This window comes from Lucilia sericata, unplaced genomic scaffold (genome assembly GCF_015586225.1).
Source record: "Lucilia sericata isolate MDLA Ls3-8-SP2 unplaced genomic scaffold, ASM1558622v1 Contig000023F_arrow, whole genome shotgun sequence".
Lineage (NCBI taxonomy): Eukaryota > Metazoa > Arthropoda > Insecta > Diptera > Calliphoridae > Lucilia > Lucilia sericata.
This window is the reverse complement of record NW_023994061.1, coordinates 1,212,071-1,231,608: the sequence shown is the minus strand read 5'-3', so window position 1 is coordinate 1,231,608 and position 19,538 is coordinate 1,212,071. Positions and strand designations below refer to the sequence as shown.

Genomic DNA, 19,538 nt, shown 5'->3' with positions numbered 1-19,538 from the left:
TATTCTTTTGTAGCCGGTGCTGGAGTTTCGGATTCTGTAGAAGATTTAGTTGTAGAGTCCATTACTTTGGAAGAAGTTTCAATTGTTGATGTTGTATCATATGAAACTGTTGTTTGCTGCTCTTCTTTCTGAGTAGTTAACTCAATTTCTGACGGTTTCGTTGTAAACTCACCTTCCATAGTTACAACTTCCTTCGTCCTTTCGGTGGTTTGCTCTACTTCTTTTAGAGTACTAAATTCAGTTTCCAAAGATTCAGTAGTATATTCTGGTGTAGTATTTGCCAGAGTTTCAGATTCAGCAGATTTAGTGGAAAAAGTTTCGATTGATGATGTTGTTTCTTTTTTCTGAGTAGTAAACTCAACTACTGATGGTTTTGTTGTAAACTCATCTTCCATGGTTACAGTTTCTTTTATCCTTTGAGTAGTAAATTCAGCTTTCGAGTATTCTGTAGTGTATTCTGTTGTAGCAGTTGCAAGAGTTTCAGATTCTGCAGTTGTGGATTCCATTGCTTTCGAAGACGTTTCAATGGCTGGTGTTGTGTCATATGAAATTGTTTCTTTAGTTGTTTCTTGCTCTTCTTTCTTAGTAGTAAACTCAATTTCTGAGGATTTAGTTGCAAATTCACCTTCCATAGTTATAGTTTCATTCGTCCTTTCGGTAGTTTGTTCTTCTTCTTTAGTAGTTGTGGTATCCATTACTTTCGAAGATGTTTCAATTGCTGATGTTGTGTAATCTTTGGTTGTTTGTACCTCTTCTTTCTGAGTAGTTATCTCAGCTTCCGAGGGTTGTGTTGTAAATACACCCTCCATTGTTTCAGTTACTACTGGTTCTGTAGCTGTTGTAAATTCTTGTGTAGGTATTGTAACCGTTTCGGTGGTCTGTTCTACATCTTTTTGAGTAGTAATTTTAGTAACTTTAGAAATCTCTGGTACAGTGGTTGTAGTCATTTTGGTTTCCATTGGCTCCGTTGAACTTGATATTTCTGAAGTTGTGTAGTCCGTACTTTCGGTAGATATTACTGATTTCGTTGTAACATCAGCTTCCATTATTTCAGTTACATCGGGAATTTGTGGTTTTGTCTGAACCGTGTCTTTATAAATGGTGGTTGTCAATTTCGAAGACTCTGTCGATGTTTCTGTTTTCGATGTTACTGGTACTTCAGTAGTTGTTACTTGTTTTGGAGCGGTAGTCTTAATTGTTGTATACGAAATATCGGTTGTTGTATTGGTTTGTATCGTTGGTTTGAAGGTAGTTTCTGTGAATTCGGTAGAAAGACCTTCGGTGGAAGGTTTAACAGAAGTATCGATTTTAGTTGTAGTTTCTAGATCAAGAGGTGTAATAGTTGTTGTATCTTTTGCAGTGGGAATGGGTATTTTTGATGGAGATGGAGTTGTAGCTCCAGTTATTTCATGAACCCCTAATGTGGTATATTCGGTTTCTTGTTTTTGTTCGTCAGTAGTTTCAGTTATATCTGTTGGTCTAGATGTAAATTCTGTTGAAATTCTACTGGTCGATGTTTCAGATAGTTTTTCAGTTGTAAATGATTTTGTTGTTGTTTCATATTCAAAGTCAGTAGCTGATTTTGTCTCTGTTGTATCTGATGCTAAAGGTTTAATTGTTGTTGCTCTAGAGGATTCAGTTGTAGGAATTTCGATTTCTGAAGAACTGGATGTTGACATTTCAGAAATTGTAGCAGTTGTTTCTGTTACCTTTTCAATATCAGTTGCCGTTTCAAATTCTTTTGACCTTAAGGTAGTTTCTAATGATGATGTAATACCCATAGCTAAAGTAGATGTTTCATATTCCGTGGATTTTTCTGTAGAAACTTTCACGGTTTCATAAGTTGTAGTATCCTGAGTGATTGTGGTTCTTGAATCCATGGTCAACGTTGACGTTTCATATGGTTTTGAGGTAGATAAGGTTGTTTCAATAGTTTCAGGTTTTAAGTACATAGTTTGCGTAGTTGTTTCCATATCAAGTTTGACAGAACTATCAGCATAAGAAACAGTAGTAGGTTGATAAGTTTCCTTATGAATAGACTTAGTAGTTGTTTCGGAATAAGGCTTTGTTTCGGTAGATTGTGCAGTAGTTATTTTGGATGATTCAGTACTATCAGTTGGCTTTTTAATTTCAATTCTTGATGTGGTAGTTTCCTCAACTTGTGCGTCTATGGAAATTTCATCATCTACTCTATCAACTGTTTTAAACGTTGAATATTCAAAAGGTATTTTTGGTGGTAAGTAGGTATATGCTGGTCCCGGCTTTTTGGGTTTCATTTCCATTACAGTTTCAGTAGATGTCGATGACTTTGGTTCAGTGGTTACCATCTTTTCTGTTGTGGTTGCCATAACAGCGGGTATGGAAGTAACTGTAATATATGGAATACCAGTAGTCTTACCATATTGAGTAGTAGTTTCTATTGATTCCGGAGTAGTTTCTCTTGATAGCATTTGAGTAGTGGTGTCTGAAATCTTTTCAGTGGTAACAGAAGACTTTCCAAGTTCTTTGGTAGTAGCTGCTGTAGTTTGCTGTTCGGTTATTAGTGAAGTTGTTTCTTGTTTTCCTGTTGTACTGGTAATTACACTGGACGCTTTAGAAGCAACGGTAGTAGTTTGATATTCTGCAGTTACTGTGGATGCTTCCTTAGTTATTTCTGGTACCATAGTTGTTGTGTCCATTGATATTTTACTTGTAGTTTCTAAATATTTAGTGATTATGTCTAATGGAACAATTGTTGATTTAGTAACCTTAGCAGTAGTTTCATACAATTTCGGCTCAATGGTGGTCGTTTCAGCACTAGAACTTACAGTGAAACTTTCAGTTGTTTCTTCAGGTTCGAGAGTTGACACCGGAGTAGTTATCTTTTCTTGGCCAATAGTGGTCGGTAGGAATGTAGAAGGTAAGCCACTTGTTACATATGGAATTCCTGTTGTTTTACCAAATATTGTTGTTGAAGTCTCAAACACATCCATTTTTGGTGTATAATATGCAGTTGTGATTTCCCCTACAATATCAGAAGAAGTAACGCCTTCGTCCTTATCTGTGATTCCACTAATAGTAGTTGTATCCTTTGAAAATCCTTGAGTTGTGGATTCAATTTCCTTTCGATAAGTTGTAGTTTCTGTAGCGACAGCTTTAGTGGAAGTTTCTATGCCCATTTCAATACCCAGTGTAGTTTTACCCGTAGTTTCATATTCCTTGGAAGTTGTTGATTCCGTGAAAGCTTTTGTCGAACTTTCAATGGCTGTATCTTTCAGAGTAGTTTCTTTTAATGAACTTTCTTTATCAAAAGCAGTTGTTTCTTCGGTTTCTTTTAAAGTTGTGGTTCCATACTCTTCAATGATTCCTGGGGGTGTTGCTAGTGTTGTTGTCGTTTCGCCAGAAGTGGTGTCACTTTCTTTAGGAGTAAAAGTAGTTTCTATGACTGAACTTTCAGTTGTTTGTTTTGCTTGTATGGTTGTCTCGAATCCTTCTTCTATTTTAGGCGTGCTTTCACCTGGTAAGGATTCATATACTGTAGTTGGTTTTTCTGCTGGTGTTGTTGTTTTTTCAAATTCTCCTGAAGTAGTTTCTTTGGTAAAAACTTTAGTTGTAGTTTCAATTTCCATACCAGAAGTAGTTACTTCAACTTCCATTCTTGTTGGAACCTCAGTCGAAGGTGTCGATGTTTCTTCGCCCTCTGGAATAGTGACTTTTTCTGCAGCCATTACAGTTGTTTTTCTCAGTAATTCTTCTGTTGTTGTTTTTACATTTTCAATTCCTGTAGTAGTTCTACCTAGGGTTGTGGTTTCAAATTCTTTTCCAAATTCACCAGAAGAGGTTTCTGTGGTTTCGATTGTTTCTTTGGGCATTTCTATCGTAGTACTTTCTGATGTTTTTATAGTAGCTGTTTCCGATATAATACCTGGAGTTGTAACTTTCGATATTACTTCCGGTGTTGTAGTTGTAATTTCCAAATCTTTAGCAGTTGTAAAGCGACCTTCTTCATCACTTCTAGTTGTTGTTTCCGATATAATTCCTGTAGTTGTAACTTTTGATATTACTTCTGGTGTTGTAGTTGTTATTTCCAAATCTTTAGCAGTTGTAAAGCGTGCTTCTTCATCACTTCTAGTCGAGGTTTCGAATTGCATTTTACCCGTTGTTGTTTCTATATATTTCAATGTGGTATCCTTTTCTAAAGCTTTTGGTGTTGTTACTTCAGTTGGTGTATCATAAGCGTAGCCAGTCGCTGATTTTGGAGTTGTAGTTAAGTCATCTCCAGTTACGCTTACTTTGCTAACCATTTCAGTTGCTAATTCTTTGGAAGTTGTAGTTTCTTCGAAAGTTGTACTTTCTGTTTTAAAGCCAACATATTTTGGGGTTGTCATAGCTATTTTTGTTGTTGTTTCGAAAGTTGGGATTTCTGTATCTTTTTTAATAGTCGTACTTTCAATTTCTTTTCCGGTTATATCCTGACTTATAGTAGTGTATGATGCTTCAGTTGTAGTTTCTCTATCGGAAGTTGTTGTTGGTTGCTCCATATCTTTAGATGTTGATGTAGTTTCTATTTCTATATAAAGTGTTGTGCTTTCGCTGAACTCTCCTTTAGCTGTAGTTGAATCTTCGACTGTGCCCTTTTTAGAAGTTGTAGTTTCATAAGCTTCATCTTTAGCTGTGGTTTCTCTATAAGTTGAAGTCTCAACTACCTCAGTAACTCTCGAAGTGGTATCTGTTATTGAAACTCCTTGAATAGTAGTTTCTTCTTCCACTACTCTTTTAGCTGTAGTTGTTTCCATTTCTCCTTTCCTAGTGGTTGTTTCTTTAGCTAAATAAGTTGTTTCTTCTACTGTCATCTTAGGAGTTGTAGTGACCATCTCCATTTCCTTAAATACTGTAGTTTCCTCTACTGCTTGACCAATGGTGGTTAGTTTTTCTAACTTCACAGTAGTTGTCTCTATTTCTTCTTGACCCATAGTAGTAGATTTCAAAGTGCTTTTTTCTAATGTTGGCGTGGTAAGTCCAAATCCTGTAGTTTCATCCAATTTCTGTTTTATTGTTGTTGTTTCAATGGTCTCAAATGTTGTGGGTCTTTCACTTGCTAACTGTTTCAAGGTAGTGGTTTCTAATTGTGCAGGAGTCGTTTCAACTGTTTTTCTCGTAGTTCCTTTTTCAACAGGTTTGGATGTTGTTGTTAAAGTTTCTATTTCAACTTCCTTCATTGTAGTCAAATCTTCAGCTTCGTATGTTTTTGATGTGCTAGTTTCGATTTCTGGTATTTTTAATCCCATATCGCTGGTAGTTGTTTCCGGTGATATTTCTTTTCCACTTGTAGTGGTTGCAAATTGATCCGTTTCCGTAAACCTGGTTGTTGTTGTCTCTCCTTCTCTATAAGTTGAAGGTTGGGAGACATCTTCACCAATTGTTTCTGTTGTGGTAGATTCACGGGTAGTTCCTTCTGATTTTGTTGTTGTAAAAACTGTTTCTTTAATAATAGTTGTTGTTGTAGTGGGAACTTTTGATGTTGATGTTTCAAATTCTACAACTGTTGGTACTATCGTTTCCATTTTAGCTGTGGTTTCCATAGCAATGTATTTTGGAGTGGTGGCTCCCATATCTTCACCAGTTTTTATACCAATCATGGTAGTGGCTTCTTCGGGTATTTTAGTTGTGGTCATTTTATCCAATTCAGTTCCCATTGGAGTGCTGATTGGAATTGATGTAGTTTCATCTACTTTTTTTGAGTACATAGTTGTTTCAATGCCTTTAGTTGTTGAAGTTTCCACAGACTCTATAGCCATTGTTGTTTGATCCTCCATGATTTTAGGTGAACTTAATTTTTCTGTGGTAGTTTCAACAAGTTTGTGTGTAGTAGTTTCCTGTTCGACTGTTACCATAGTTTCCATTTCAATTGACTTAGGAGTTGTTTCTACAGTTTCTTTATACAATGTAGTTTTGGTTATAGAAGTTTCCGTAGTTTCTTCCTCCATTTTAGTAGTATCCGCAATAGTTGGTTTTGTTGCTTCTGCTAAAGAAATTGTTTCAGTTTCTTCTCTCATAAAGGTCGAATCTGTAGGTTTTGGAGTAGTTATTTTTCCTAATATACTCATTGTTGTTTCCTCCGTTAAACCTTTAGAGAATGTAGTTTCTTCCTCCGTGCCAATTTCTTTAGGCATTTGAGTTTTTGTAGTCGTTTCAATTTCTTTCACTGATTGAATTGTAGTTTCCTCTAGCAAGTCCTTAGATGGAGTTGTTACTTCAGCTGTAACCGATTTTGTAGTTGTTTCCATTTCTTTAGGAGTTGCTATGGTTGTATCATATTTACCGACAGTGATGGTGGTTGTAGCTTCACCCAATTCATCCTTTAATGTTGTTTCTTTTGTCAGACCTTTCGACAAAGTAGTTTCTTCTATTGGAATTAATTTGGAAGTAGATGTTTCTTTAAAAGTTGTTTCATATTTTTCTGTTGTAATTTCAATTGGTTTAAATGTTGTTCTTTCTTTTGCCATAACATATTTTGATGTCGTGGTTTCCATTTCTTTAGGAGTTGCTACGGTAGTATCGATTTCTGATAGCTTTGAAGTTGTTGTCTGAACTTCGGTTGTCTCTAAACCTTCAGAAGATGTCGTTTCAATTTCAATTTCTTCTGTTGTACTTTCAATTGATTTGAATGTGGTCTTTTCTACCAATTCAATGCCCATTGTGGTCTCTTCTTCCAATCTGGATTTTGGAGTGGTAGTTTCCATTACTTTAGGAGTTGCTATTGTGGTGTCTATTTTGGTTAATTTTGTGGTTGTTGTTTCCAAACTCTCAGGAGTTGTCGTTTTATCTACTGAAATTAATTTTGGAGTAGTTGTTTCCATAATTTTAGATGTTGCTACAGTTGTCTCAATTTCTTCTGTTGGAGTTTCCATTCCCAAAGTGGTTTCTTCGCCTAACTTCGATTTTAGAGTTGTAGTTTCTATTTCTTTAGGAGTGGTCAGTATAGTATCAATTTTTGATGATTTGGAAGTAGTTGTTTCCGCTCCAATTGTCGTTTCTATATCAGCAGTCGTTATGGTTGTATCATATTTTCCTTCTGTAACGCTGCTGGTAGTTTCTCCCACTTCCAGTTTCATTGTTGTAGCCTGTGTTAAACCTTCTACTAATGTCGTATCTTCTATTGAAACAAATTTGGGAGTAGATGTTTCAAAATCTTTAAGCGTTGTCTCATATTTTAATGTTGTAGATTCTGCTAACTCTATTCCCCTAGTGGTTTCTTCTTCTAAACTCAATTTTGAAGTAGTGATTTCTATTTCTTTAGGAGTGGCTTGTGTAGTATCAATTTTAGATAACTTTGAAGTTGTAGTTTCTGCTCCAGTACTTTCTGGATACATGGTACTTTTGTCAACCTCATATGTAGATGTTTCCACATAAACTTTACCTGTAGTTGTAGTTTCAATAGTTTTCGGTGCAATAGTAGTTTCTTCGGTCGTGCCTTGAGAAGTTATCTCAACTTCTTTGGGAGTTACGTCGGTAGTAGTATCTGTCAAATCAATTCTCATAGTTGTTTCTTTTACCAAATCTTTAGATATTGTAGTCTCCTCAATTGAAATCAATTTCGGAGTAGTTGTTTCAAATTCATCAGTTACTTCTCTGAACGAAGAAGTTGTTTCCATAAATTCTTCACCTTTAGTTGTAGTTTCTATAGCTTTTGAAGTAGTAGTTCTTTCCAGCATGCCCTCAGTAGTTATCTCTACTTCTTTAGGTAATTTTTCTGTAGTAGTTTCAGTTACTTTTCCCACATCAATTCCTATGGTTGTTTCTTTTACTAAATCTTTAGATATTGTAGTCTCCTCAATTGAAATCAATTTTGGAGTAGTTGTTTCTTCAGTTACTTCTCTGAGCGAAGTAGTTGTTTCCATATATTCTTCACCTTTAGTAGTAGTTTCTATAGCTTTTGGAATCGTAGTTTCTTCTACCAAGCCCTCGGAAGTAGTTTCTACTTCTTTAGGCAATATGTCTGTAGAAGTTTCAGTTACTTTTCCCAAATCAATTTGTATGGTTGTTTCTTTTACCAAATCCTTAGATAATGTGGTTTCCTCAATTGAAATCAATTTTGGAGTAGTTGTTACAAATTTCTCGGTTTCATCGCCGAAAGCTGAAGTTGTTATGCCCTCAGAAGTTGTTTCTATTTCTTTAGATGTTGTTTTGGACGTAGTTTCAGTTGCTTTCCCTAAATCAATACTCACAGTTGTTTCTTTTACCAAATCTATAGACATTGTAGTTTCCTCCATTGAAGTAGATTTCGATGTCATTTCACTTAAAGTAGAAGTTTCCAGTGTTTCATCACCACCCGTGACTAAAGTTGTTTTATCTAACAAAACCTTAGCGGTAGTTAATTCTCCAGTTTCCACGACTTTTGGAGTTGTTGTGCTGCCCATTATATTGAAAGTTGTAGTATCATACTTAACTGTACTACCCTTCAATTCCGGTTCTAGAGTAGTATCTTTGAAAGTGGTAGCCTTCGTGGTACTATCATAGGACATTGTCGTATCTACTTCTGCTATAATTTCAGTATATTTGGTACGCATTTCCGTTTGATTTGTTATATCGGCCGTAGTATATTTCAAAGTTGTTGCTTGTGTTGTTAAGTCCGTAGCGGTCAGGTCTGTTGTCTGTTCTGTCACGGGACGTATAGTCGTAATATCTATAGGTTTGCCAGACATCAAAGGTATGCATTGATAGTTGGGCGAGCCTATAAAGTCTTGTGAACATATACATGTCATAACCCTGTGTGCTCGGACTATACAGATTTTGGATTGTGCACATAGTGTTAGGCACGGATCCAAACATAGACCCTTCGCTGAGCAATATAACATATCTGGACAATCGGCATCGGATGAACAGATTATATTGGCCTCTGTTGTTGTTGTTGTAGTAGCTGTATGTCCGCATTTAACGTTTTAGTGTAGATTTTTTGTTTGTTTTTTGAATTAGAGGTGTTCGTTTGTTGGAAAATTGTTTTTAAAAAGTGTAAAATATTTTTGTACAATTTCAGAGTTATGGTGAATTATTTTGTTTGTTTTTTTTTTATATATATAAAGAAAATATTAAAAAATATATTAATAAAATTAAAAAATATTTACAAGTTTAAAGAAAAATTTTGAAAAATATAACACAAAATAAAAGTAATTTATTGAGAGGAAGAAGAGAGAGAGAGTAAAAAGAGAGTTAAGAAGTGAAACAGAGTGAAAAGTGTCATCAATTCTTAAAATTTTTTATAAAAAACGCAGAAAATTTGTACATTATTTTCAAAATATTTGGGAAAGATATACACATTTTTGGGCCAAAAATTTCATCTAAAATTCTTTTAAGGGAAATCATAAAAAAAATTTACATAGTTGTTGTTTTTTTTTAAATTAGTAAACTTTGTATACAACTTATAATAATTATTTAAGTTTTTTTACACAACATACAAGGTAAAAAGAGAAATTTTTGGTTAAATTATTATTTACCTAAGTAATTATGTATTTTGACTAGTATTTACATTTACACAAGTTAGCTACTAAGTATTTGGTTTATTTAATTCTGTTTGGTTTTTTTTTAATTTTTGTCTTAGTAAATACAGATTAGTAAAACTTTTTTTTAATTGGGGGGTTTTAATAAATTACATATACAAATTTTACAAAATACCAATTCTTTAAAAAGTTTTTAAAATATTTTTTAAAAAATTTTTAATACAAGTTAAGTTATAAGTTTCAGGTAAGTAAAGGGGGGAGTTAAGTAGGGGAAAATAGGTCAATAATTTTGGTGGTGGTTTGTTGGTGGTGTAGAAATAGTTAAACACACAAAAAATGCAATATAAAAAGGTTCTTGCATTTAAAGTTGTTTAATTTATTTGTTTTTTATTATTGAGCTGTAGTAGTGAGCATGAGCGTGTGTGAATGTTTTAATAAGGATTTAAATTATTATTATTATAATAAAATTTATTATTGTTTAATGTTTTTAATTGTTTATTAAATCAGACTTGTAAAAAAGAAAATCTTGTTTTTTTCTGTTCCAAAAAAAAAAACGGACAAACATTTATCTTAGGGTGTAATAATAACAGTAAATAAAATTAACGTTTAAAGAAAGCTTAAAGCTTAATTGTGATGAAATATTTGTTGTGGTGGTTTTTAGGTTTTTGTAAGATTTTGAAGGTGTCTAAAGGACAGACTGTGTGGTTTAGTTGGGTAAAAATCAAGGGAGAGCGTAAAAAAAGAGACAGTAACAAGGAGAGCGAGTTAAAAACAGAAACTATTAAAAAGCTTTGTTTTTATTTTGATTTTTTTTTTTAATATGAAAAAGCTTTTCTTTCGAGGGGGTAGTTAAACTGATAGAACTGGTTTTAAATGTTTGGTAACTATACACAGCAAGAAAAATAGTTAAAAATGGAATTTAGTTTGTTTGCTTGTTTAATTTAAGTAAAACAGTAAAAGACAGATAGAGTTTTTTTGTATTTTTTTTTTTGGTTTTTTTGTGATGCTTTACCTTTTTGACATCCATAACGAGAATCGGCTATAAATCCACTGGGACAGAATTTACATATCGGCTTATGATCCTCTACAATACAAGGTGAATTGGGAGCACATTGAGCAAAATCGCAAGGATTTACACATTGATAATTGCGACAGGCTAAACCAGCCGGGCAACCAGCATCACGCAGACAAATCGATATCGAGGGCTGACAGTCTTTCATGCATATGCAAACCGGTTTATGATCCTGAACCTCACAAGATTTATTCTCGGCACAGATGGGTGTACGACCCACTGGCACTATGCAGGGATTACGGCATTTGCCATCAGTGCAAGCCATATTGGAGGCACAATCATCATCTCGATAACATTCCCGTTTCTCGGGTGCACAAGTCAACTCTCCAAACTCATTGACTATAAAGCCCGTCTTACAAACACACACCGGTTGGTGTCGTCTGGTCTCACATTTCTTGTGGCCACGGCAAATGAATTGGGGATTCTGGCAGGGATCCGTACACTGGCCATAAGCCCCACATTGCAAATTGTCTGGGCAATCACTATCCTGGGCGCACAATATCTGTTCTTGTGGGTCTCTGGGTTGGGTGGTATCATCTTCACATTTGGGATCGGGTTTGCATTCCACCTCTGGACGTCCTATAAAGCAACTTGGGCAAGAACAACGTGGTCTATGCAGTACGGTTTTACACAATGCATTAGCTCCGCAGGCACCTCGTAGAGTACAGGGATCAATGCAATGACCTTGTTGGCAAGATTTCTCACTGGGGCAATCCGTGTCGGCTGTACATTTTTCGGTGTCTATAATAATGAAGTCGTGTGGTAGAAATAGAGTGATAGTTTTGGTTTTTTGTTTTGTTTTTTTTCTTACTATGTGACATTCAAGGGACATTTTATAAGATTTAAGATAAAAAAATAGGTGCTGGGGTTTCTAAAATTTCTTGTAAATTTTCAAACAACAATTGATAAATTGTTGTTTCTATAAACAAAGGAATTTAGAGAGAGAGAGGGTTATTTTGTGAGGGGGGTGTAAGGTGGAGGGGGAGGTAGAGATAATAAGGGTTTAATAGTGTATTTATGTGTAAACTTAAGAAACTAAACTAACAAAACATTCAGGCCTAAAACGTAAAACAAACTAAATTTCTGAAAAGTGTATTTTTTGGTTTCTTTTTTTTTGGTAAATAAATAAAAGTGTATAAACTATAAAATTTAGTAAAAAAAAATATTTATGTTTAAAAGAAGCGGGAGTTTTGTGTAAAAGTTTTGGTGTTTTTTTTTTTTTTGTTTGGGGGGGAGGAATAAAGGGGGAAAAATAGTAGTAAATGTTTAGTACCAGGGGTGCTTTTATTTAAAATAAATAATTAAAAAAACTGTTTATAAAAAGAAAAATAATTTTGAGTTTTATTATATTAAATTTCAGTTCAATAATAACAACTGCAAATCCAGAGAACTGTGAAGGGGATTAGACATCTCACATTTTGTTATAATATCTTTGTAATTAACAAATTTATTGCTGAGGCAATTATTAGTTTTTGTTTATTTTTTTGTCTTACGTTTTATTTTTTACAGTGTAAGCTTCCAATTTTAGATAAATTTTAGAACAAGCTGATGATGATTTGATTTAATTGTTTGTTTGATTTATTAATTTTTTTTAAGGATTTTTCAATAATTAAAAAAAACAAGTTAAGCCCAATTATGATTAATATAATTATTAAAAAAAAAATTAATTAAACCAATTAAATTTATTAAAAAAACGTTTAATAAACGACATCCAACACATGCGCTCTGCCCTAACGCGAGGACACGTTATTGGAGGATATTTTTTTTATATAAATAAATTTTGTTTTTTTTAAAGAATTTTATATAAAATTAGGAGTTTTATTTAAATTAAAGGAAAATTAGTTTAAGGGTTAGTAAATTATTAGCAAATTTTTTTTTTTTGATAAAAAATTTTTACAAAATAAATTTAGAAAACTGCTGTTAAGGAAATTTTGATTTCATATTTACATTTAGAGTAAAAAGGATTAGTAAATAATGGAATTATTGTTTTTGTAATGATTATATACAATTTGTAAAAGAAAAAAATATTTATATGTACAACTTATGGCTATTTTTAACAAAATACCGGAACTGCTTTTTAGGGTTAGTAAAAAAAATTTAGTTACAAATTTGCCTTTTTTTTTTAAATAGGAATAGAAGTTTTATTTTTGCTAAAATTGGTTTTTCAATAAACTAAATAAAATGGAAAACCTAATAAAAAAAAATTCTTTGTACAATTTGTTTAAAAAAAATATTTAGCTTTTAAATTCTATGGTATGAGCATGAATTTTTACTTTAATTTATCATAAAAATTTAAATATATATTTTTAAAATTTGTATAAATCATTTTAAGGCGTGCTGTTATAAAAAAAATATGAGAGAGAGTGAGACAGAGAGTGAGTAAGTGAGAGAGCGACAGAGTAAAAATGGCATATGTGAACTAGGTGTGAGAATTGTCCCGTCCACAGTTCCCAATCTGAGACTTTATTTTTACTGATATTTATTGTTGGTTGTTTATATTTTTTTTTAATTATTTATGTTTCTTATTTAAGCTCAAAATTATTTTTTTTTCTTAAAACAAGTTTTCATTTAACAATATATTTATATAAGGATAATTTAGGGATCTAAGGATTTGGAGGGGAAGGGAAGGTTTAGTTTTATATAGGGTACAATGCAGGTTTCAATACTTCTTCGGGTTTCTTATTTGTTCTTTTTTTTTGGTTTAATTAAATAAATTTTGTGTGACCAATTTGATTATTTTTTTAATAAAATTTAGATTTATTTAGACATATCGCTATCGCGGCATTTTTGTTTATTTTAAAGCTGTCGCTTGATGTTTACTATTGTTTAGGTCACATTTTGTCCTACAAAATCTGATAAAGGGTCTTGGGGTGTTTATTTGTTTTTAAGGAAGTGCTGTTTTTTTCTTTTGAAAGATCTGTGCTATTAGAATTTTATTTGTATTTGTTAAAACAATTTTAATTATTAAAATTTGTGTTTTATATTATTTTTTAAAAAATTCAAATGAAAGCGTAAAAATAAGTACTTTTGTAAGAAAAAAATATTAAGGCTTTGGGTCAAAATTAAAGACATCATTATCATGGTCTTGATATTGCTTATTAGTTCTACAGACAAAAGTCAAGGTCCATTTTTTGTTTAAGTTTAAAAGCTAGTTTTATTGTTAATACTTTAGCAAAACTTTAGCAATATTTCGTCTCTTATGGACAACGACAAAACCGGACCGAATACATATATTAGAGTTTTATGCCCTCAAAAGCCTTAAATTTTTATTTTACAGGTTTTAAACGATTTCATTTGATTTTTTTTAAATAAATTGTTTTATTTGTAAGAAAATGCCGCGTGCGTTTATTAGTTTAATTAGTATACTAGTGTTTAATTATGCTAAGTGTATAAAAGTGTTCATTCTTATTTGGTGGTCTCACATATTTTCTAAAAAAAAACTAAAGTTTTGTTCTACTAATGCAAAAATTGTAAAAGCTTTTAAATGCCTAAAGAACCAGAACTTTGTAGGATAATATTAAAGAAAGCTGTCTGGGATTCAACTATGGATCTAGGTACAAACCTAACAAACTGAACATTGCAGGACAACAATGTTTAATGAAACTAAAAACTAAATGAAATGTTTTGATATGATATTCCATTTCCAAAAGAAAGCTTTCTAAGTAATCTAAATGAGAAAAAAGTCTAGTCATCATTTATTTAAAGTTTTACAGAATGCTCATAGAAAGCTTTTAAATGCTGTGTCATATTTTTCCATTACCGCCAACACAAATAAATTGCATGCTATTTATTTTGTTAGCTTTTGGCAGAGAAAAAATATTTACCTCAGCATTATGATCAAGCTTTCGATTAAGCTTTTTTACTTTAAATTGATTATTTTTTACAAATTTTTAAAGAAAAGCTTTTATATTCAAACTGTCTAACTACGACTATGCTAAAGGATTGAAATGATTTTTATGAAGATCATATCAAAGCAAAGCTTTTTTTTGACAATAATGACAAAACGTAAACTTTGCAAATAACATACAAATGCATAACAATTCATTTTTAATGAAAAGCTTTTATATCCTAACAGTCTAACTAAAACTATGGTAAAGGATTGAGTTGATTTTTATGAAGATGATATCAAAGCAAAGCTTTTTTGACATAAAGTCAAAACTTAAACTTTGCAGATAAAAAAAAAATAAATTTAAAAGCTTTCAATATGAAAATTTTAAATTTTGTATAAAAAAATTTGAGCTTTTGCCAAAATTTGTGTTTAAATAATTTTCTTAAATGTTTAGCTCAACTGAGCTTTTTCAATTTAACAGAATTTTAATGTATAAGAATACATATTTTCGAAAATAAAGCTCTTAACCTATAAGCTAAACGTATATGTTTACTAATAAAGTGATTAAAATATAACTTTAAAAAAAGGTCTTAAAATTAAAGCTTTAAATAAATTCAAGGAAAAAGCTTTTATAAAACGAAAAGAAAAAAAGTTTATTAAAGAAATATCTTGTTAGCGAAAGCATAAAGCTTAAAGCTTTTTTTAACGAAACTTTTTATCTTGGTTTTTCTACTTAAATAGACTTTTAAGAATAAAAAGCTAATTTGTGTGATACGCTGTATTTGATTTGTTGTGGTGAAAAATGATCATATAATTGTTATAAATGTACCAAATGATCATGTTTTGTTAGAGTTGAGTTATAAAAAAAAGTTTCAAGATTTGAGTTAAGGATGAGTTAGGGTTTCTGGTAACAGTTTGTTGTTTTTATTTTATTTTGGTGTTTTATTTTTTGGGGGGTTTTTGAGAAATGTCAAGGTGTAAATGGTGGGAGGTTAAATATGGCTTTGTTATATTTAAAAAAAAAAACTTAAAAATGTATTATTTTTGTTTAAAAATTAATATTAAAATAATTAAAATAATAAGGCACAGATTGGGAGACCGCGATAGCGACAGCGACATTCCACGAATTTTCTTGTTTTATATTTTTTTGTTAATTACTTAATTTTTGCATTGATTTTAAAGATCAATTTTATTTTTTTCATATGCTTATGAGTTTTATTATTTATTGGGAGAAATATATAAAACTTACATTGAAATTTCATAAAAGCTAATAAAAAAAGCTAAAATTGTTGATAAATAAAAAATGGTAAAACTAATAAAAATGCTAAACTAAAAACAGGTGCATTAATTAATAAAACAAAAAAAGGGGGATATTAAAAATATTTGAAACAAAACATAATTTGCGTGAGTAAATTATTTTCAGTGTATTTTTCATATAAAGTTTTGTTTGAATATTCTTTCTATAAAAACTAAAGGTGTGTGTGTCTGTATTTGATTTTTCATTGAGAGAGTATTATAAACAATATAGTTTTTTTTTTTTAATTTTTTGCCCGTTTGATTTGAATTTCCTGTTGATTATATTATTTATGATTTATTTAACATGTGTATAAATTGTTATTTAAACAATTTTTTAAGTTAATTTAATAGTTTTTATTTTATAAAAAAAAAACTCAAAATTTAGTATTTACACACACTACTAATAATACTGTTGGTAATAAGTGTAAAAAATATTATTAAACTTTTGTCAATTATTCAAAATAAACCTTTTTGTTTAATAAAGTTTTAATAGTAGAACGAGTTAAGCAAAATAACAAAAAATTATTAATTATTAAAAAATATGTAATTAACAACTTTAAACCCTATTATTTTAAGTAAGAAACTTTACTAATTGTTAATCTAATTTGTTTTTAATAACATCATTAAAATGTTACTCACACAATTTATTAATAAAAATAAGAAATATTAAAAATTGTTTATAATTTAAACAGAAACCCTATAACAAGAAAACTTTGTGATCTACCTAGGAAAGCTTTTGAAAAGCTCTAGATTTTTAATAGGGGAATCTGAGTGAATCTGACTACTTACTACTACACACTTACCTTGTTTGCAAACATAGTCGTAACCTTGGCGCACACATTCACCCACAACACATCCTTCGGTTAGGCAATTCTTGGGTGGCTGAGTTAGGAAACCTGGCAAATCGGGGAAAAGAGGTAAGTATATTAATTTCTTAAAATGTTCTAAACACTTTGGGTGTTTGTGAGAGATGAACGAGTGACACGAGTATGAATCGTTTTATATCACACGTAATAGTGAATTTAACTAATCGATTTTTGTGCAAGATCATGAGCAAATTAATGAGAAAAAAATCATGCGAATGCTAAACGAACATTCGTATATGTTTATGAATAATATTTCCAATTTACGTGCACATGCTAATGTAGAAACTCACAATTTTTAAATGCACATAACCTGTAAAATTATACTCTTTTTTAAAACTCTTTTCAAGCAAACAACACTCAGTTTTGAAAACAAATTTCACTCTAACATCACTCAACAGCTTTCAAGTAATTCTCTCATGATAACCTCTCATACTTACATTGTACATAGGGATCACCGTTGGGGAAATCTTCGGGACAGTAACATTGGGCTTCGTCGTGTGGTAAAACTTGACAGGCAGCATTTAGACCACAAACTTGATCGTGGCAAGAATCGACTATATTGCCATCACACAAGCAACCCTTCTTAGCATCTCCCACACAGCCATCCATGCAGGAGCATTCATAACCGCCGGGTACTTCGTTGCATTTTGAGTTTTCACCACAAGGATTATTGGCACAACCGCCTTCCAAGGGCTGACATTCGGTGGCAGCATCGCCAAAGTAATCGGGAGGACATGAACATTGTGGCTTGCGATCGACAACACGACACTGAGCATTAATGCCACAGGCACCATATTCCAAACAAGGATTACGGCACTTGCCCGAATCGCAACGTTTATTCGATTCACAATCTTCATCATGTTGACATTCAAATTGTATACACTCCTTGCTAGGTTCACCCTCATAACCATCGGGACAATAGCAAAGCATGCGATGTTCGGAGACGGTACATAAAGCATTACGGCCACAAGCCTTCTTATTAGCACAAGGGTCAGCACATTGACCATTAACACAGCTTTGATCGGTAGCACAGTCACTGTTGGATTTGCAACCAGCCACACAGGCTCCACGTTCGCAAAGTTGACCCACAGGGCATGATCGATTGGGACCACATTTCGAGCGGCATTTGCCACGTGAACATAATTGACCGCAAGCACAATCACTAGTTCGGCTACAGGTTTCAGCGCAGTAAGTGTTAGTTTCGTCACAATGACACGAAGGATTACATCTTTGTGGTGGCAATTGACAACCGGTGAGACCATCTCCGATGAAGCCATTAGAGCAACTACATTGGACGCCGTGATTGACTACCAAACAGTTGGCACATTGACCACACTGTCCGGGGGTATCACAAGGGTTTTTACATTGCTTGTTAATACACGATTGATCTTGAGCACAGGTCAAGTCATTGCGGCAACCAATTTGGCAGATACGATTTTCACAGATTTGTCCTTGAGCACAGGCAGAATCAGTATTGCAGACAGTGCGGCAAGTACCGCGCATACATTTCTCATCAGCCAAACAGTTCTGATCGTTGCGACATTTGCTCTGGCAACTGCCGCCATAACACAATTGATTAGTTTGGCAGTCGCTATTGCTGGAACAAGTGGTAATTGGAGGTTTGCAGGAAACTTCAGCATTACCCACCAAACCTTCAGGACAAGAGCAAACCTTTTGATGATTGACTACTTCACAGCGAGAATTGGTACCACAAGCACGGGCATCTGAGCAAGGATCAATACATTGTTGATGTACACAGGCCAAATTATCGGGACAACCTTGATTGGAACGACAGCCAGGTACACAAGATAAGCCCAAGCATACTTCGCTATTGCGACAATCATCATCACGTCTGCACAAAGGTTTACAAACACCATTCTGGCAGCGTTCATTGGACAGACAACCCAAATCATCGGCACACAGAGGACGGCATACGGCTTCGAAGCACGCCAAACCATTGGAACAGTCGCGGTTTTCATTACAATCTTGGGGAGGTGAGCGCACGCAACCCACTTGAGCTGTGGGGCTTGGCACCATGCCAGCCAAACAATTGCAAGAGGCACGGTGATTGGATACGGAGCAAGCAGCATTAGGACCACAGGGATTTTCAGAGCAGGGATCAACACATTTATCGTTGCGGCAGGATTCCGAAGCGCTACAGTCGTCATCAGTGTGACAACCGTAAACGCATTTATTGTGCAAACATACATGACCCAAGAAGCAATCATTATCGACACGGCACGTTACTAGAAAAGGAAGCATAATTTGTTGTACCTCCGCACATTTTCTACTACATTGCTATTCCTAAAAGCGAAGCCTATAAGCCTTTAAAATACTTACACATGCAGTTGCCTCTTAAACATTTTTCGTTGAGAGCACAATCCTGATCAGCAGAGCATTTAGGGAAACACATAGAGTCGCGACAACTCAAACCTGAACCGCATTCCAAATCTGTTGAACAGGCAATTGGTATACGGACACATTCAACTTCTGGGTTGCCGGTGAAACCATCAGGACAAGAGCATTGTTTGAAGTGAGTATCGATTGAGCATAGGGCGTTCATGCCACAAGCTTGAGGTTGAGAGCATGGGTCAATACATTGACCACCTTGGCATATTTCATTGTTCGAACATTCGGTATCCAAAACACAAGCAGCTTTTGTTGGTAACGAAAGATAGTAAAAATTATGTTACAAATATGGTTGGGAGGGTTAGAGAGATTTTAACATTAAACACTTAAAGGGGGCGGGCGAATACTAATTCAGTAATTTTGAAGGTTGGTTTTTTCGAAGAAGGGAACACTTTTTTGTAACTATCATTATTGAAGCACAAACTTTTTATTTTAAAATACACATTTCTGAAAAATTCTAAACTTTTTATTGGGAAACAATGGAATTATTTCTTTTGTAAAAAGGAGTTTTTAAACTGTCCAATTAAGTTTTTTTTTTGTGTAAATATGTGTGTAGGTGTGTTTATTAAAGCTGTGAACAGCTAGTTCAC

General features: G+C 33.1%; 1 protein-coding gene across 1 annotated transcript in view; it reads right to left on the bottom strand.

The window, feature by feature from the left end:
* Positions 1–19,538, bottom strand: part of LOC119609406 — a 261,260-nt gene that overhangs the window by 63,423 nt on the left and 178,299 nt on the right. Inside the window, exons 11-14 of the mRNA XM_037964168.1 lie at positions 18,880–19,194; positions 16,977–18,785; positions 16,477–16,569; positions 10,489–11,289 (exon numbers count right to left, since the gene is read on the bottom strand). Of these exons, the coding sequence (XP_037820096.1) occupies positions 10,489–11,289; positions 16,477–16,569; positions 16,977–18,785; positions 18,880–19,194 (3,018 nt within the window). The remainder of the gene's footprint in view (positions 1–10,488; positions 11,290–16,476; positions 16,570–16,976; positions 18,786–18,879; positions 19,195–19,538) is intronic.